Raw genomic sequence first — 20,326 nt, 5'->3', positions numbered from 1 at the left:
ATGTCAAAAACGTTCTTTAACATATTTGAGAAATAAAGCACTTAAACTGTGAACTCTTACTGCAACCACAAAACATAGTGCAGAGTATCTTTTTCTACACTCCCAAGAGTTGTCATAGAAGGGCAGGACAGATTTTTAGTCTTTTTTTAACCAAAGTTTTGATTATATATCAATTTTCAGGGAAATTTTTACCTTTTTTCATGCCAGATAGATAGGCAGACAGACATTCTCTTCAATATGTATTGAATACACACTGTGATAAGATACTGCCCAGGAATACACCATGCATTAATAGCACATTGTTGTGTAGGCTACAGTAAATCAAGGTACTGAATTGTTGCCATAGATTAGAATAGAACTATTTAACATATAGCTCCGTCATCAAACCCTCCACTAATAGTGAGAGTCTCCTATACAGTAGGATGGAGATGGAGAATAGAGTGGGAGGAGAGAGGAAGAAATAGAGGGGAGGAGATTCAAAACCGTCAGCAAGCAGGCATTCATGCTTTCTCCCCGATTTCCTCTCTCTCTCTCTCTTTGTCCCCCCTCCCCACACTTTGTCTGTGTCGCTCTCTCACCTCTCTCCTCCTATACTGAGAAGTCAGCCAATGCATCAGCCTGCAGCTCATCTGGCATCCGCTCTCACTCCCCCCCCCCCCCACTGCCTCAGCTCCTCACTTCTCTCTGCTCCTCTGCTGACTGACACTTCTGATACCTCTTTCGTCTTCCCTTCCTTCCTCCCCTTCTTCTCATCTTTTCACCCGCACCTCATCCTCCTCATCCTCAAGCCGCCATGGTGAACAGATAACCGCCCGGCCGTCCCAAGACCATGGGTGCCTGCCTCTGCAAAGGTCACAAAGGTCAGTGCCTGAGTCCACCTGTTTGTGTGTCAAAGTCCGTGTGTCTGTTTGAGGCTTCGATCGACCTGCAGGAAGTGTTGACAGCAGCCAGTAAACATTTGAAGAGCAGAACTCTTTCAGAAAGTTACATCAGGCTTTTGAGGGACGGCTCTCTATGTGAGTGTCTCGGAAAAATCAGTAAATTAACAAGACCCCTGAGGTGTCGACAGCCACCTGCATCATATTTTTAGCCTGGCAGAAGTGTTTGTATGATGTGCATCCATCACAGGAAAGACGAAACTGATGCACAGCTCAAATTCTGCCATGAAAGCATATATCCGAAAACTTGTTTTCATCTGCCCTTTCGCAGCTATTCTTGATCTGAGTGAATCCGTGGAGATTGCTTTAGAAGACTTGGGGGGGATGCGAGAGGTTGATGGGAGGGATTCTGAGGATCAGCGGACAACAACAGTGGCTTCAGGATATGACAGCTCCATCCGAAGCTCGTCTCCAACTTGTCGTGACTTGAAGATGTGACTTGAGTTGCAATTTCCTCTCTCATATTTGCCCTCTGTCCCTGCTTTAGGTGGAAATACAGTGGCGTCTGTTGTCAGGATAAAATAACAATGCCTCGGCTGGCAGCAGGGTCTCTGTTAGGGAGAACAGAAGAATTAATCTGTGCTGTCAAAACAAAAGATCTAATAACATAAAAAGTTGATTTAAGGTATACAAGCTTTCTGTAACACTTGTGAACAACATACTTGTTAATCTGTCAGTACATGACATTCAGCATCACATTCTCACATAATACTTTCAGCCTGAGTCTGTGATGCAGTCGGACAACATTTTCAGAGAAGCATCCCTTGTAACAAGGTGGAGGGTGATGAGGGCAGCGCATTCAAGGGAGGGGGAAGGCAGCTGTGAGGCTACAGACAGACAGAGAACAGCAGGAGTGTGTCTGTGTGTTTGTGTGTGTGTGTGTGTGTGTGTGTGTGTATGAGTCAGGGTGGGATTTAACCCCACAAGGACAGCCGATTGGTTCAGGGATCGTGATGTGTTTCCTGGCCTGATAATAGGATTTGAAGAGGCCAGAGACCAGATACTGCCCTGTGCGCCAGTGTGTGTATCTATTTCTATGTATATCTATCTGTGTGTGTGCGCTGGTCATTATGACTTAAGTTAATGGAAGGGTATCACTCGCCTCCTGTTGCCGGCGTGTTTCCATAGCGACAACCAACTGTCTTGACGACCCCTCCCAGGGGAAACCCCAGGGTTGTGTTTTTTTCCCTACATGAAAATGTGTGTGTGTGTCCACTGACCTCTCTGATGATGTCTCCATCATTCTGAACTGTGTTTAATTTCTTCTTGTCATTCATATGTACTTCATCGCCATTAATTAAAAAACAAATATTCAGAGAGGATCCAGTTAAATGACTCTGTTGTTCCCTCTGTCTCTCATCCATTATACATGAGCCTCACTTGACCCCTGGCTGTTAGAGACAATAGAGATTTGCCTTTAAATCCCTATCCCTGCCTTGTACCACACACATCGACATACACTCATAGCGCATGAATCTAACACCAGTGTTTGTGGTTCCCCACAGAGTTCCACCATCCCATGACGGCATCGCAGGACCAGGATGTGGAGGGTCAGACATCCTCTGCCAAGGTGCATTTCATTTTGTGCATAAAAAACCTGAGAGGAAACTTTGATTAAAAAACAAACAAAAGAAACCCTGCAAAAAATAATGTGAAAATAGTTTTTACGCTTGGGGAAAAAAATTGGTGTATCAATAGAGGGTAAATGTAAATATAAGTGCAATGGAAACACATTGAGCGAATACATGATGACTTAACGTCATTGCACAGGCCACTGCAAGCTCTCTTCATCTTCTCTGGATGGCTTTTAACATGCTTACATGCACGCACGTCTGCTACCAGAACTCTTTCAGGAGCACACAGCCGGAACATTAGTTGTTCAAAACTCTCTATTTCCATTGTCCATTGCGCTCTCCATTATTGCATATGCATTGTTTTCCTTTGTTTAAGATATGACTGATGCTCGTTTAATTACGTCATCTCTTTAAGCCCTCTTCCTCTGACTGAAGAATGACACCACCTTCTGCATATCTCAATATGTAAACCCCCCCAGTTTTCACAAAACAGTAGTGGATGGTAAAGTGCATATATTTGCATAGATCTGAATATTTTTTGCAGATTTTCTTAAATTCTGTTCTAATAGCCTTTAAGTGTGTCTGTGACTGAAAGCAACAAGTATTGCCTTTCTGTCAGTTCACCAGAAGTAAAATAGTTTTCACTATAACTTCTAGAATAAACTGTCTTTCTAAAAATAGTAGTTGATGCTGTGTTCTGCGAATCATTCAGAGTTGGAAAGGCTATTTCTTCTTCAGCTGTCAGCTTAATATCTCTCTCACACATAACACGGTCAGTCTGCTCCTCCGGCTCCATCGCACTCTCCATGCAGACGTCTGGAGTGAAATTACTGCATGTTTAATCAGCTAGACAGTTTCTCTGTTTGTGTATTTCAAATATTAACATCTGCTATTAAAATGAACATTAACAGTGTTTTACTAATTCTCAAAAATTAAATTAATTATCAAAAGAAACATTTAGTCTTGCTACTTTAGGCCTAATTTATGTACTTCTTTACTCTTTGAAGTTGGCCATTAGCCTTCACATTCTTAGCATCAGTATAGGATCAGAGGGTGGACAGATTTATACAACGCTTGTATCAAATTCTTTATAGTAAGTTTAGTAAAGATAAACTAACTTGTAAGAAACAATTTCAGTTATTCCTTTGTATTGAACAGGTTGATGTCTAGCTAGCTGTAGCTAGTTTTGCTAGCTAGCTGGCTAGCTGTTAGCAAAGAAAGTTAGGAAAGTTAGGATGTTTTTGCCACTGAAAATGAGAAATTTCCGTTTGTTACAGACTTTTACTAAAGTAGAATATTTGGATAGTTTGAATGCTGGGTGAATTACATTTACACCCAGGCTTTTTATAAGCTTTTGATTTGCCTAAACAAGCCAGACTACTCTTTAAAGCACAAGCTACTAATTAAAATCCATGTCTTACAGTGATTATTTGATGATACATTTACAGATGTAATCCTATTAAATTAGAGTTGTAAAACATTTATTGAAGAATGACTGATATTGTTTGGTAAAAAGAGTAATTTCACAGATGAAAGGACCAGACCAGAAATTGAAAGATGTCTTGAGGTTTGCAGTGACCACACATCTGGCATCTAAGCAGTTGATGTGAAAAACAGAAACAAACTTAATTTTCCCAAGAGAATGCTTAGTTTTCCCACTTTGCTCATTTCACATTCAATTGAGTTTTATGCAGAATTTTATCGTCTGTAAAACTTAACTTAGACTGGTTTCCAGCAGTTTGAAGTGGAGCCATGCACTAATGTATAAGCATGTACGAACTTATAATCCCATTTTGCTTGCAACATGTTTTAAAAACCTTGAAGGTTTTACTCTCAGATCAAAAACTGAGAGAAATGTAGCCTATTTGAAGTACAGTTTCTCTCTCCATATTGATTGCAGCTACTTCAGTGTAAATACCATAGGGTTTGAGTTTGAAAATACCTTCCCTCAAAATGAGTGTGAACACTGCAGGATTTTCACAAGAGCTGTTTTTGTCATTATCACCATTTTTTCCGTGTGTGGGCGTTGAGTCATCACACATAAGATGTGACTGCCTGAACAGGATGTATGCAAATGTTCTCATGTGTGTTTGTATGAATAGTTTATGTTTGTGTTCTATTGTGTATGGAAAGCTCATAAGCCCACGCCTGTTGATTTGTATTGTTCAAAGTGTACAAAAGGGTTAGCTGCTTGTTTGTGAGATGAAAAATACCTCTTTGTCATCTTTGACCCATGGCATAAATGCAGTGGCACAAAGCAAAAATAAACCTTTGTTTGTTATTCTGCATTAGAAATACACAATTCCCACCTTATATTAATGATAAAGATGTGATAGCCTCCCTCTGTCTGTTCATCATATTGTGTAGGATGACCAGAATCCATCCAACGGCAGTGTGGCAGATAAAAGCAGCGGCTATGATATTGGCGAGCTGGCCACCTCCTCTTTGATGGGTGAGACACTCAATCACACACACGCAAACATAAACAGCTTTAGTTCAGGTTGTGTTTCATTATGAATCAAACATATGAAACTGGGAAAACGGCAAGCTGGGAAATTGCGTTAGTAACCATGGGAGGTTGGTAATGTGATTTCCTTCCTCCTCCGTGCCCTTTCTCTCCCAAACATAGGCTGTAACACAGGGCCATAATCACCTGTCTAACAACCCTCCAGGGGGTCTGGATGGTATTTCCCCCTGGAGAGATTTGTAGAAACTTAACAGCTTTCTAAAGCACTTTGAAACACAAGTCCTAGATGATTTAAGTAATGGTACATGCAAGGTTAAAGATATAATATGCTTGTCTGATATCAGACAGTACTGTCAACTCTTACACTATATTTCCATCTTCAGTTTGACATTGCTCCTATTCTAACTGATTTTCATTGGGGAGGGAGATTCGACCATATGGCCTATACAAACACAAACAAGTCAACAGAGTTTGGTATGACAGAGAACTGATAAATGTCTTTCAGGCTTACATAAAATTATATTGTGAACATTACTGTCCGTGCAGGCAGTTATTTGTCAACTAGGAAACTGCGACGGCTTTTCCCCTGTAGGCCGACGTTTGTTTTGTCAGCTGACAGATTACACTGCATTTAAACAGCTTCCTGGGCCTCACCATTACATGTCAAGTGGTGCAATGGTGCAGCATCTATCTCGTCTACTGCGCTCACCATTGTTGATATTACTCTTCAATGATTCCAGCACATTGTTGACAACAGCTTGACAACAGCATTAGTCCCACCCGTGGTGCTGATTGGCTAATCGTTAGTGCCGCCCGCAGAGCTCATTGGTTGTTTCTTATTTTAACCGAGAAACCGCTGTTTCATTTTGCGTTGCCAGACCAGAATCGGTCATCTTGAACTCAGTGGGGTGGGAGGAGTCAAAGGTCTGGACCCAGGCAAATACTATAAAGGATTTTCCGAAAAACCATGTAGCTATAGACTCATGCAGAGGTAATCCCTTTCAATCATCACTTATGACCCACTATCAGTACGTGATGTATTTTTCTGCCGAGATCCTGCCCTCTGCCTGTATTTTCTCATTTTCTGTTATTGGGACGTTTAAAGTGTGCACCCCCACAGGGCTCAAGTGAGATTGGGGCTTTATAAAAAGGTAGCCAGACTGGAAGCAGCACACATCCAAGAGACACAGCACAAAAAAAGCAAATATAGTGAAGGAAAACGCCAAAGTCAGTAATTCTGGGGTAGGCTTGTACTTTCACTTTTAACAGTGAGTATGTTCACAAACAGTAACCAACAATCCTGCGTAGTATACCTTTCAGCTGTTACGATCATAGACTTGTAATGATAAATCTTTACTTCTTTGAGTTGTCACCATTGAGCTTGAGACCTGAACAAATCCCCAAACTGTTTGGTCTCTTAAATGGAGATGTCGACAAGATGTTGCCAAGTAGGTGTCTATTCTCACAAAGTCACCTGTGCCTGCCCTTTCTCCATCATCCTTCACTCTTCATGTGTCTCTTTTTATTAACTGAGTCCACAAGGGTCAACATGAGATTATTAGGTAAACTACTGCAGGCTATTCATAGTTGTTCATATTTGAACAGACTGGGGCTACATGATTACATGAAAGATAGCCGTGGGTGAATGTAGGTTGTCACCCTCTAAAGCTGAAAGTTGATCTTTTCTTTTTTGCCTCCATGCCTCCTCTGCTGCTATCTATCACTTCTTTTTTACTTTTGCCTGATCGCAACAAAGTAAACATACTATTAGAGGCAGATTTTAGTTAATATAGGAAACTTCCATAGAAACACAGCTACAGACCCAGCTGCTAATTTTCACTTTTTTAGCTCACCTTCTTTTGTGGTTTTCCAAAGAAAAGATTAATGTCCTTGTTCCGTTTCATGGTTATTGTTCAAAATCTTCTCATGTAACAATTCGTATGACATCTTAGAAAAAGTTGTGTGCTCAGTTTGTGTGATATCTCCTGAATTAGCACGCACCACCCACCCAAACACCACTGCGGACCAAGCAAACCCCCTCATGGCTACAACACTCCCTAATGGCAGTGGCCCCCCAGCAGGACGATAACGAAAAACTGCTCAGGAATGGCCCAAGGAACATGACAAAGAGCTTAAGGCCTTGACCTGGCCTCCAAATTCCCCAGATCCAAATCCAATCGAGCATCCTTGGGACATGCTGGTACGTCATCTTGCAAACCACAGGACTCAAAGGATCTGCCGTGAAGACCCTGGTGCCAGACACCACGGGGCATCCCCAGACTTCCTGTGTCCATGCTTTGACATGTCAGAGCTATGTCCAATCTGTAGAGGGCCCACTGTGGATGGGCGGTACGTCTGGGGTATTGGCATGTCCCACAGATGCTCAGTCGAATTGGGAACTGGGGAATTCTTGGCCAGGTCAAGGCTTTAAGCTCTTTGTCCCATTCCTTGGGCCATTCTTGAGCAGTTTTGCGGTGTGGCATGGCGCATTGTCCTGCTTGGGGGCCAATGCCATGAGGGGGTTTGCTTGATCTGCAACGGTGTATGGGTGAGTGGAGTGCGTCAAGTAACATCCACATATATGCCAGGAGCCAAGGTTTCCCAGCACTGCATTGTAACAAGATAATCAGTGTTATTCATTTAGCCTGGGGCTCGTGGCTAGACCGGATACCAGTTTTGTCAAGATAGCAAATGTCTTGCGAGAGTTTGAAAAACAGCTGGATGCTAACGCCTGTTGTTAACTTCTGTTAGTAGAGTGTAGACCCTGCTCACTGCAGCGACACTTTGCTGTTCAGCTTTTAAATATTACAAAAATAAGATCATGGGTTACATAACCAATGCTACGCGTCTAGCCATAAAACAAGCAGTGATTGTGTCTCCTTTGAACACTGATTTTGAACATCGTGTTCTGGTTGAATATGTTTGAGGTTTACCACTGTGCTGGAAATTGATGTTGATTGATGCCAAATTTTATGCATGATATGAAGCATAAAAATAGTCTAAATAAATACTTTACTGGAGGGCAGTTTGATACTTACCCTCCAAAGTGTATCGTGAGTATACCTCAGCCGTAACCTCAACATACCCAGACAGACATGTGGGAACACTCAGGTACACACACATTTCTTTCGCCCATTTAATTTTCTCCTTCACCTTTAAGTCTGACTTCCTCCTCTCTTCATGTTGGTGCCTCCTACTCTTTTTCATCCCCCTTTCCCCATCCCGTGTCTGTCTGCCTCATCTCCACCGCTTCCCTCTCTCTGCGAGAGGTTAATTATCTGACTTAATGTGTTATGCCTTGCCGAACTTTTTCCAGTGAAAGCTCCTTTATTACCCCGGCAGTATAATTAAGAAGGCTGTGAAAACCTCATGAATATGTTAGACAAACACAGACATTCAGGCAGACAGCTGAGAGGCTGACACCTGCTTTGGGAGTGACAGAACCAGTCCAGGTAAAAAAAAAAAAAGCCTTATGACATTTACTCAGACATAATCACTAGTCAGTCATCCCTTAGATTGGCAAAGCAAGTTCGGCAGAGTTGGGCAGTCACAAAGTGCAGCTGACAACCTAAGTGTTTAAATCAGATCACACTGCACAAACTCAAATATTATTGTGCAAATATAATCATATTTAGAAGAACATAATGCAGACATTATTGCTACATTTATTCTTCTTGTATGATGCAGTGCGGTAGATAGATCAGGCAGATGTGATTTTATTAACAGCAAACGACTTTAGCCCTGCGACTGGAACCCAGAAACTGAAATGTTCATTGTTCATTTGACTGAACAAACGAGTTACTGAAAGTTTTGTTAGCCTTACAGATTTTTATTTGTCTTGGGGGTGCTGTTGCAAGGAAATAATGATGATCATTAAAATCAAAGGAGTTTATCACTATGACAGTATGAATGTGCTCAGTAGATTTCATGGAAACCTGGTTACATTAGGATATATATTACACACAAAGTTCGAAGGAAACTGTCAAGTTGATGGAGTTAAGAGTTCATCTTGTGGAGAGGATGACTGTGCACATTAGATTTCCTGGCAATTAGATCAGAGGATATTTCCCATGTACAAGTCGATATATTTGTCTGACAGAGACGCTAAGGGAGAGATAAGAGGGTAACAAAAAATATTAGCATTCATGCGCTGGGGACCACGAATATCAACAATAAAAACTTTAATAGTAATCTGCTAAGCAGCCACAGTGGTATAGCTCAAGGGATGCTTGAGCTGATTTTGGCCAGTCAGAAATGTCTCAAGTATTAACAGATAGGCCAACGCTTTGGTGCAGATATTCATGATCCCCAGAGGATGAGGCCTAATGACTTTGGTGAGCTCCTGACTTTTTCCTGTAGTACAATCAGGTCACATGTCTCAACAACTGTTGGATAATTACCATGAAGCATGATCCCGACATTCATGTTCCCATCAGGATGAATCCAGTCAGAATTTTAATTTGTCCAGTACTTTGGTTTATGACCAAATACCTGCAAAACTAATGACATTCACATCAGCCTCAGCTGTACTTTATGATGTTAGCACATTAACACGCTAAAGTAAAATGATGAACAACATACTGGCTAAATCATACTTCATATTTTCAATACAATAGCTAAGTCACACATGAACTAGTGTGTTGAACAGTTCACTGTTTTGAAGCAGCCGACTGACATCTTTAAACAGTGTACAGCTCGTTTTTAAATACTGTGGCAAATTGACAAGAATATCTCATCTTCAAAACCAGGATGTGACATAACACCTTGTTTGGGGTGGTCTAATAATTTTTGGCACGGTGAAGCGAGGCATCGAAACATCTAGCCTAGATTCATCTTTGAAAGGTCGACATTGTGTTTAGAGTCTGCTTCAAGCGTAACATCACCACTGCTAAACATCAGCATATTAGTATTGTCATTGTGAGCATGTTAACATGCTGACATTAACATTCAGCTCAAAGCACGGCTGCACAGAGCTGCTTGTGCTCCTGTGGTGACTTCTTTAATGCTGTTGTCTACAGGCCATCTAAGGGATGCATCAGATGGCTTGACACATTGATAAGAGTAAACCCAGGAACAAACAAACTGTCAGCCTTTGCTTTGTTGCTGTTTTCTAGTGGTCCAGTCCACCACAGCTGGAAATCAACACCAGCTGCTTACCAGAAGGCAAATTACGGTAGTTACCAATTTTACTCCCTTTAGGATGTGATTAAATGTTATTTTCTAGAATTATTCCCATGTTGGCTGGGAAGCAACAAAGCTCTGAATGCAGCACCTACAGGTTTTATAACACTCCATGCTTGTTCATCCGACTGTGTTTGTTTATCCGCTCTGTTTCCTCACAACATACAGCAGGGAGTCATGCCTGACATAATGTCATATATGTCTATTTTTGTCAAGGGACCTATTCCAGACTGACTGGTTTCTTTATTAAAACCTGTAACCCTGTGTTTGCTGTGGCAACATGATAAACAACACTGAGAAATCCAATCATTTCTTACAGCAACCATGGAAACTCAGAGGATGTGTTGACAAGCTTGTAGATATCTGTAACTGATTTTCTCGGTCTCTCTTAGAATTAGACTTATTTAAATGAATGAGAGCAAAGTTTAGCAAGCATGCCAAGTATTTGTCAACTTTTACAGAGGAGCAGAAAGCATCCTGACTTGAAACATTACACATTGGCATGGCCAGTGCACGGCACAGGACAGAAGGGCTCTGCAACGGGTTATTAAAACAGCCGAGAACATCACTGGTGCCCGTCTACTGAGCGTCAAAGATATTGGTGAGGTGAGAAGCCTGCGCAGAGCCCAGAGGATACTAAAAATCAAAACCCACCCCAGCAACAGCTTGTTCACTCTTTCCGCCATCTGGCAAGCAATACAAAAGTATTTGCTGCTGTATACCACCAGATTACAGAGTAGCTTCTTTCCTCCGGCTGTAAGAGTCCTCAACTTATCCTCTGTATGCTCCACAATAAAAATAGTTTTGTTCTGTCATGTTTTTTCTCGTGAAGCATGAAGGGACTATAATTTTCATTTTTGTTGTGAAGCCCTGTGTTGTAGAATGACAATAAATGAACCTCGAACCTCTGGGAAAAAAGCCCAAGAGTTGAATGAATGGGCAAGAATTATATTTCAACCATTTGGTTCAGTTTTTATTTTATCTGACTGATTTGAACTAGAGCTTCATACACACCTCTACTAAAGCAGGCTGTTTGGGGTTAACACAACTGTAACAGTATTCATGATCCCATTCATTGATTGGCTGGTAGTATAACCCCTGACACACATTTCTGTTCATCAAATTACATGTTTTATCCCTCCATACTCCATATTGAAATGGCTTGGATGTAACTCCACACCTTTAGACCTCTACACTGATCTATAAATATGCAAATGAACTCCTCCCCCCAGTCACTCGCCTAAAACTATTTGAATCAACATTTAAATAATTTTAATATGATCAGATCCCTGTGTGTAGTGTTTCGCTCCTGGAGATAAGCCCACTGAAAATTATCAGCCAACTCTTCAGTTTACCTCAGCTCTATGGAGCATTTTATTGTCTTTTGGCCCATTCCTGGCTGGTACCTTACATCAGAAAGACATTGGACTCTCACTTGGATGTTAAGTTCTGGCTGGAATGAAAATCAGGCTGATGCTATTTTAAATATCTGTCAATGTTAATAATTCATTTTGTTACTTTTTGTCAAGATGACTTTGGCATGAGTTTGGAATATGCTAGATTTTTGATACTTACTAACACAACTTAAAACCAACAAAATGTCACCAGTCATCAGTATGCCACCTCAGACTGATTTTGGTTTAAGACAATGTGCTGACATTGAATTTTGGTCACCCAACGTCACAACCTAAATTCAACCAAATGTCAATGTCTAACAATGTTGGTGGCCAGTTGGGTTGTTTTGGTTTTACAGTCTGCAACTTTGCTTTTGGTTCAGTCTGCTCTTATCAACCTCATTTCCAGACATAGCAGAAACCTTTTTCGGCCAAAAGCTGTGATAAATCAACTGCACCCTGCCCAACAGCAGACAGGCAAGGTCAGCATCTATGTTGTCAGAATAATGTAGCATTTATCAGCTAAAGTGTCACAAAGTGTGTTTACCACTTGTTTCTGCTGCCTCCAAATTGCCCAAAAATCAGTTAATCCATTGTCTTTATGCAGACAATCAGACATTTTGTCACACAAACCAATGTCCTCTTGCATGCAAATTAAATTCTAATCTGCTATCAGACCTGTTCATATATAGTTTATGTTGGATTTTTTTTAATATAACACGAGAACCCCATTAGGACTGCATGGAAACATGCACTTGCACAGTCAATAACCCGGAACACTGCAGTGTTTTAAATGCTGTTTGTCTGCTGCACTTCACCTACAAATCAGCAGAGAAATCTTGGCTACCTGCTGCTGCCCATTGCATTCAGAGCGACACATTAAGCACATGATTATTCTGTGGGGTGCAGCTTCAGCTTAATATGATTTGGTCCTTTTCACACTGCAGTGTGGACAGCAAGGCAATAATATTCAATTTGAAAAACAAATGGGATCTTCCTGCAGCGTGCACATAACTTAAATAGATGCAAACATAGCTTCTTCACCATCAAGCATCAGGCAGAACAGATCATCATAACAGAGTGAAAGCAGCGTGAGACAGCAGTGGGTGTCACAGTGCACAACAAAACACAGAGAAGAGTCTCTAGGTGTTAAGCTCAAATAAAAATAACATGTTGGGATGTTTTTCTCAGTTTCAATTGGCCCAGACTGCCAACTTTCTCAGCTCCCTTCTGTCGTTTCACTGTATCCATTTCTCTCTAAGCTTGTTACCATGTCCTTCTTTCTTCCTGGTCTCGACACTGTCCTTCTTTTTTTCTTTAACTTCTTACCTTAACCTTTCCTTCCCATTCTCTTTTTGCACCTTTGCCTTTTCAACCTTTCCATTTTGTCCTTTTACATCTGTTTAATTTGCCTGTTCCGCGATACGACCAAGGCATGCTGTCACTTTCGCTTCAGCTCTTCATTTCCCTAGACCTCTCTGCCCTTGTCTCTTGTGATAAAAGAAATAATAGCCTCTTTGTAGTTTTGCCCAGTGATTATATGGGTCATGAATAACTTATTACTGTTGAGAACAGGGACACAGCACCTCCATTAGATACTGCTTTACAAGAGTCTATTAAGAGCAAGCAACAGGGCTGTAGACTTGAGGCTTAAGTCAGGCACAATAATGAGGACTTGGACTTGACTGAGGCCTCGACTTGAAACTTCAAAGCAAAAAGATTTACGTCTCAAGCTCTGACCTGATGAAATCCCAGAATTTACAAAAGGCCGTAATATACTCCAAAGCTAAGAATTAACTGGATGGCAACAGCACGTGCGCACTCCTAGAAAATATGGTTTGAACCTTTGAGTGTGTGAAGTGTGAAGCAGTGTGAACATGAATGTAAGTGCTACAATAAATGCTATGTCATTTTTAAAAGACATAACTCAGAGACCCGAAGGACCTGCAACTGACTTGCAATTTCCTTGTGAAGACCGAGGAGGCTTAAAAGAGGAGAAATCATGGTGTCATATGGCATCATATCAGCAAGTGCAGTGTAATTTGGTCTGCACTAGCCAAAGGCATCCGCAAGGTCAGAATATATTCTTTATGCAAAATAAAGATATGAGTGAGAATTACAAATCCGCTATTACTGAAAAGATCTTTATCAAAGACAATAATGCTTTATTTTTGAAAACATTTTACTGTATATCATTCGAGATACGTTTGAGTGTGCCCAAAAAGTTGTTAGGTTGAGTGCACCCAAGGAAGCTAAAGAGAATACACTGTAAGAGCACCTGGGAGAACACCATCCCTTAATTTCTAGGACCGTCCGCTGCAACCCTCCAACTTCACCACTATAGTTAAACATTACATAGGGTTAGAGAACATGCCTCAACCTACATTTAATGTCCTTGGTTAAGACATAACTTTCCCTCTAAAGGCTTAAAAACTGCTCTGTAATGCAACACGTTTTCATTGGTCCTCTACTAGAGCCTGAAATAAATTACAAAATAAACCTAAATCTGTCTTGTGTTGTGTTGTTGCTGTCAGCTAATGGAAATATTGATTTGTGCAAGTTGGGAAAAAAAACTCTAGATTTTATTTTTCATCAAATTATAACATGTTTTTTCATTAGGTTATCTATTCACGCTAGCTTCATGCAGTGCTGTCTGTAATAAACAAGAAAATGTACAATTCTCTCCTTCTCTCCAAAATCACCTCGGGTGCTGTTACACTGTCATTTTCAATCCTCTCCAAGTTGTTTTCTATGGAGCTCTACATCAGAAGGCAGCAGCAGCAGAAATGTCTCTTTCATGCTTCAGGTTATGCAAATCAGGAGTAAATGTTCACCTTCAAAGTCTGAATTATGCTTAAAGTACAACCATTTCATGATTCTTTTCCCTCATCTTCTTTTGCCATTTCCATATTCCTGTCCCGTTTTTTGGGCATTTTTTCCCACCCTCTCCATGTACACCCTGTCATGCAGCCTATAACTTTATCTTTCCCTCATGCAGCCTATCACTTTATCTTTTCCTGAAATTGTCTCCTACTGTCCTCTGCTATCACACTTACTGTATGGCCACCTTATCCACTTATCAAGATGTATCCCTCTTTCTCCTTCTCCCCTTATTTAGGTCTGGTGGCGACGATAAAGGAGCATATAACGCAGCCGACGGCAATGGCCCAGGGGCGAGTTGCTCACCTGATTGAGTGGAAGGGTTGGGGCGGAGGTGGCGAAGCTAGGGGAGGTGCGGGTGGTTGGAGCGGGGCCCGGGGTAAAGGAGGCGGAGGCTGGGGGGGGATAGGGGCCGAGCTGCAGGAAGATGAGCAGTTCTACTCCCAAATGACGGACGAGATCAAGGAGGCTCGCTTCGCTGCAGGTGAGACAGACGAATGAATTGAATTTAAGAAAAACAAGATGTGGTCAGTGGAGATGAAGTGACGGTCAGATCCCCTTGGGCATTGTGCCTGTTCGATTGGCTCATGCAGAAAGAGCGTCTGCAAAAATCAATAGTCCTTAAGACGTCCCATGACAGTGGCTCAAATGTAGTGCACTTATTGGATTTCCCTTTGTTTGTGACTGTGGTAGACTTGGTGAAAAACAACTGGGGGTCGACTTCTCAGAAAAAGAACATAAAATATGTTTGTTTCACAGGCGTAGCAGAGCAGTTTGCCCTGGCTGAGGCATCGATGAATGTGTGGTCGATGAACGATGGCTTGGAGCAGCCATCCACCAGTTTACAAGGTTGGTCATGTAAAAGCTTGTTCATGTGTCACTGGAGCTTTTGGTGTAAAATACCTCTTTTATCTTAAGTTAAAAGCTCTCCAAACTTTGCAGATGAAAGTGAATAAAAAAGATAAAAACACTGAAACATTAAGGTATTTCTGCTGTAACAGTCTCCATCTGGGTTTGTCTGTTTATAATCTCAAAGTACAAATTTTACCTTGAAATATTGTCTTTGATGTTGATGATGGATTTTTGAGAGAAACTTGACATATCAGATAATAGAATCAACACCTGTTGCACAACATAATTGATTTTACTGTATATACCCTATGCAATATGATGAAGTAAATACTGGTATTAAAGATCTAGTTTGTTGTAACCTTCAGAGCTGGAAGAATCATGAGTGTGATGGGTGTGGTTTCTAATTTCAGTTCAGTTCTCAACCACACTAATGACATGGCTGCACAGTCAGCCTCTCTGTTTTACTCTAATTCTCCCCTTATGAAGGACTGGCATGAAACTGTGTACACACAGTCTTGGTCTCCAGAGGATGACACTTGTTGACTGTAGTGATGCCATGGCTTGTAATCAATCACTACACAATCATATATGTGGTAGACATGTTGAAACTTTACCTTTATTATCAGTTTTCAAATGTATGTTATTACAGCACTGTGGTTAACATATGATTATGTTTAGACATAAAATCCACTTGGTTGGGTTAGGAAAACATCTCGTTTTTGCTTAAAACCAAGTGTGGGCACCACAATCACGACTGGAAATGTTGCGATGTGTCATTAAAAACTACCCAGTTTTGTTGTTTGTTGGCCTTGTTGTTTGTCAGCTGTTTCACCTAGGTGTCACACTATTCATGAACCCCTCCTCTTAATGAGAAACTCATATCATATACATGTAATTCGATCTACGTCACTTTAGAAAAATATGATTCGTATGACATGATGTAACAATGTAACATATCTATGGTTTGCAGAAACGTACAATGCTCACTTTTTATCTTGGCAATTGGGCTGGACACCAATGGGTCAAAATTCTCCCTTTCAACAGTTCAAAAGTTAATATCATGAAAATAATGACCATATTACAATCAGGTTAGCATGCTGATGCTAGCATGTTAACAGGCTTTGCAGGTAAATTATTATTTTTTTAAAAAAAAAAAAATAAAAAATCATAGTCTATACAGTCAGCATGTTAATAACAGTTGTTTTAACTCAGCCAATCAACATTTGAGGAGTCAGATTTGCTTGAACTGTTAAAAAACCCAAACATTATGAATGCCTTCGGTAACAGTGTTTTTCCCTGTAATTACTATTTGAGAATATTTTTAAACATTGTCCTTGAAACCTAATAGCAAAATTATATCTGTTTAAACTGAACAGCTAGATAAGCATAAAATAAATTCAATTAAATTCAATTCAAAGCACTTTATTCATCCCTGGGGGGGCAATTTAAAAGGCACAAAGAGTAGCACATTGTGTTACCACATAAAAGCATTTATCCTTCATACATATCTTGTTTTACCTGTGGAGGAAATTACTTTATTCCATTAATTAAAAAATAAGTCCTTGAACATGCGATCCTCATGAATTAACATGTATTTTCACACAGAAATAGCTTTCACACTCACAGTCTTGTGTCATTAGCTACATGCCGTGTAGCAGCTGGTAAATGGCACCTTTTTGTATCCAATTCAAGCACTGAGCGTATCTCTGCTATTTCTGTAATTTAACAGCGTGAAGAGCTACAGCTTCTAAAATCCGTACACCCTGAGAGGACCCAGCTGCCACTTTTTGCGTATTTCAAATGAATTCTTCCGTGTTTTCAAGGAGCAACCATTCGACTTATACTGTTATTATCCCTCCACAGCAGCACAAAGCCACTTCTTGTCCCAGTTCCTGCTGGACGGTGGAAGCGTCAGCGTTCCCCAACACCTGTACAGCATCCACGCCCAGACTTACGGCGACAACAGGGCGGCCAATCTGGTCCCTCCATCAGTGGTTGACTCCATTTCCCCAACGTCCAACACCCAGCAGGACAGAGAACGTCACCTCGAGGACAAGAGCACTGCGACTGCAGAGGCTGCTGTACGACATGTAGACAGCAGCTCGCTATCCGAGGATGACGTTTTTTATAATTAGGTTTAACAGGAAAACAAGCCAGCAATTTTGATGGCAATCTCTTAAATGAGCCTCATTGAGGGGACTTGAGTCTCAGCCACCAGCAGCGACTGCTACAAAGAAAAAAAAAGGTAGGCATCTGAAATATCTCAAAAGGCAATTCCACAAATGGCTCGTCTGGGAAGGTTTCAGCATCTGGTCTTCAGATACAGACTCCAAATTATATTTTCTCTCCAGTTGAGGCGTATACTTTTGTGAATGTACATAGTTCCACTGTTACATTTTTATTTTTTATTCAATGTACATTAAACACTTTCATATTATAGGTAGAACTGAACTGTGAAGAGTTGAACGATACTGGTGTAAATCTTGTTATTAAACATCACTTTTAATATATGTGCTGAGTATATTTGTCCAGTTCTAGTTTTGATCCCTTTCTCATTCACATTGGTGAATTGAACAGATGAATGCAGTGAAGGGACAACGAAGTCTGACCTTAAGCAATTTGAGTGGAGAAAATAAGAAAGAAATTGATTTGTCGTCTTTGAGGTTTCTCATCTTAATCAAGAGAGACGTCTGTTGTAAAGAAAGCGTACACCCAATTATCTGTCTGAGTCCCAGCTATGATTAGCTATTATTCACACTCTTATGTCTGAGAGCGACATCAGCAGGGGGGTGGTGTAGAGAAAAGACGAATCCGTCAGCGTGCATGTGGTTCCACACGTATGTCAGCATGCCTGTGTATGGTGTTAGTGTTACTTGTCACGGTGTTTCTTTTAGCACAGGATTACACAAAACAAAGCTGTGCCCTGTGGTGCGTCATTGCTGTTTCCCCTTTTGTTATCTCAGTGGGACTGAATGGTTTTCAATTGATGTGGGAAAAAAATCAAAAGGCTGTGCACGGCTGGCATGATCACATCCATCATGACACAAAACCCCGCAAAGCAAAGACGTCAACTGATTTGAGACCTACGTAGCTCTCCAGTGCACAGCGGCGCACCATGGGGCCACTGAAAATCTTGGGGAGGCACACCACAACCAAAAGCCATTCAGGATTTCCTTCTGTTGTAGAAGTATAGGCTCAAAATGATCCCACACTTCCTGCCTGACATGTAATTAACTAGCCTGTGTAATCACTGCAGGTACCAGCCATGTAAATTAGGGGCCGTACACATGCTGTGTCTTTAACTGTCTGGAAAATGCGAGGTCGAGCACAGGGCACTATTCTTGTGCCTTTTTGTGTGCCAGCTTTCAAGAGAGTGGCAGCAGGTTGCATCTGAGGTTGCTGGGCAACCTTAATAAGCACTGTATCACAGCACCTGGAGCTAATCTTCCTCCAGGTGCTGTTTAGATGTGTGTCGACTGTGGGCCAGATGTAAAGTTCTGAGTAGCCCTGCACTAAGAAGATAAACTTTTTTGTGTTTATCATAGACTGAATATTTATGGAAGAAGGGAAGGATATCTGTCAGCTGTGACTGGTTTGTAAAGTGATTCCTGTCTGTCTGCTGAGCGTGGTGTCTTCCTGTGTCTGTCCTTTCAAACTGAGTTCCCACACGGTCCAGTCATATTAGTTTTGATTTATTTTGACGAGGTGCAGCTCCTAATAGAGTTTCACCTTTACTTGTTTTTTTGTGCTACCCAGGACATATTCACACTGGTGCTATTTGGTCCACCTCAAACGAACCCTGGTCCGCTTCTACGGATAGTTCAGTTCATTTGGAGTGGTGTGAACGCCCATTCGAACTCTAGTGCGGACCAACGAGCCAACCTTGGTCCACTTGAAAACTGGGGGTCTCGGTTCACTTGCAAGTGAACCCTGGTGCGGTTTGCTTACAGTGGAAAATGCAAACGGACTATCCGGTGAACCAAAGAGAAGAAGTGAACCAAAGAGAGGAAGTGACGTAGAGCCCGGTGCATTTTGGGTAGAAAAAAAAACAAAGCCAATGATGTGAACCGGGAAGCAGAGGTAAAAACAAGAAAAAGTTGAAAAATGTCTCGTGGGCAGACGTGGAGTAGTGAGGAGGTGCAGACGCTTACCCCAAGTCTGCATAAATTTGATGTTGCTCCATTGTTTTTGTGCTAACCAAGCCAGCTGAAGGGGATGGACTTCCATTTTCAGTCCTGGCCAATCAATGAGTCGGGTTTTCCTCTTCCTCATACTTTTTTTTCTTCTTTTTCTTTCTCTGGTCAGTGGTCTTTTGGGCAATACCGCCCCAAAAGAGCAGCTATTGTAACTGCGTGACATTGTCCAGGAGGTTTGGTGCAGTGTGAAAGTCAACTGAACCAAATAAAGGTGTGAAAGTTTTCGGCATTCCTCACCCAATCAACCCGAGTCCCCAGACTATCCTGCTGTGAATGCACCCTAAGCGACCAGTTAAATCAGTTTTTTAATTTACAGTTAGTATTACAAATTATCTGATGTACATAGAGTAATAATGGTGCGGTTAACACTTTGAGTTCCACAACAATCCTGTTTAATGTGTTAGGTTTTTATACATTTAAGCGATTCATCGTTCTGTGAATAGTTCATTCATTCATTCATTCATCTTCTAACCGCTTCATCCTCTTGAGGGTCGCGGTTGACATCAGGCAAGAGGCAGGGTACACCCTGGACAGGTCGCCAGACTAGACTGTGATTAGACACATCTAGACTAGACAGGGCTGACACATAGAGACAAACAACCATCACGCTCACATTCACACCTTTTAGAGTTATCAATTAACCTAATCCCCAATCTGCATGTCTTTGGACTGTGGGAGGAAGCCGGAGTGCCCGGAGAGAACCCACGCTGACACAGGGAGAACATGCAAACTCCACACAGAAGGGCTCCCACGCCCGGGATCGAACCGAGAGTGCTAACCACCACACCACCGCGCCGCCCGCTGTGAATAGTTGTCTGATTCTTTCTAAAGACAAATATACAGC

At 41.4% G+C, this 20,326-nt stretch overlaps 1 protein-coding gene across 2 annotated transcripts; it reads left to right on the top strand.

The window, feature by feature from the left end:
- Positions 1-658: 658 nt before the first annotated feature.
- Positions 659-20,219, top strand: fam131c (family with sequence similarity 131 member C). 2 transcript variants are annotated; one of them, XM_049581063.1, is made up of 6 exons: positions 659-860; positions 2,444-2,508; positions 4,880-4,964; positions 14,673-14,918; positions 15,194-15,283; positions 17,153-20,219. In XM_049581063.1, exons 1-6 carry the CDS (start codon positions 830-832, stop codon positions 17,419-17,421), a joined length of 786 nt encoding a protein of 261 aa, XP_049437020.1. In that variant the 5' UTR covers positions 659-829; the 3' UTR covers positions 17,422-20,219. The 2 variants fall into 2 exon arrangements, with proteins under 2 accessions (XP_049437020.1, XP_049437019.1); XM_049581062.1 differs by having other exon boundaries at positions 17,150-20,219.
- The last annotated feature ends 107 nt before the right edge of the window (positions 20,220-20,326 follow it).

Source organism: Epinephelus fuscoguttatus, linkage group LG7, assembly GCF_011397635.1.
Source record: "Epinephelus fuscoguttatus linkage group LG7, E.fuscoguttatus.final_Chr_v1".
Classification (NCBI taxonomy): Eukaryota; Metazoa; Chordata; class Actinopteri; order Perciformes; family Serranidae; genus Epinephelus; species Epinephelus fuscoguttatus.
Note: the sequence above shows the minus strand (reverse complement) of the source record. Positions and strands in the feature narration are given on the sequence as shown.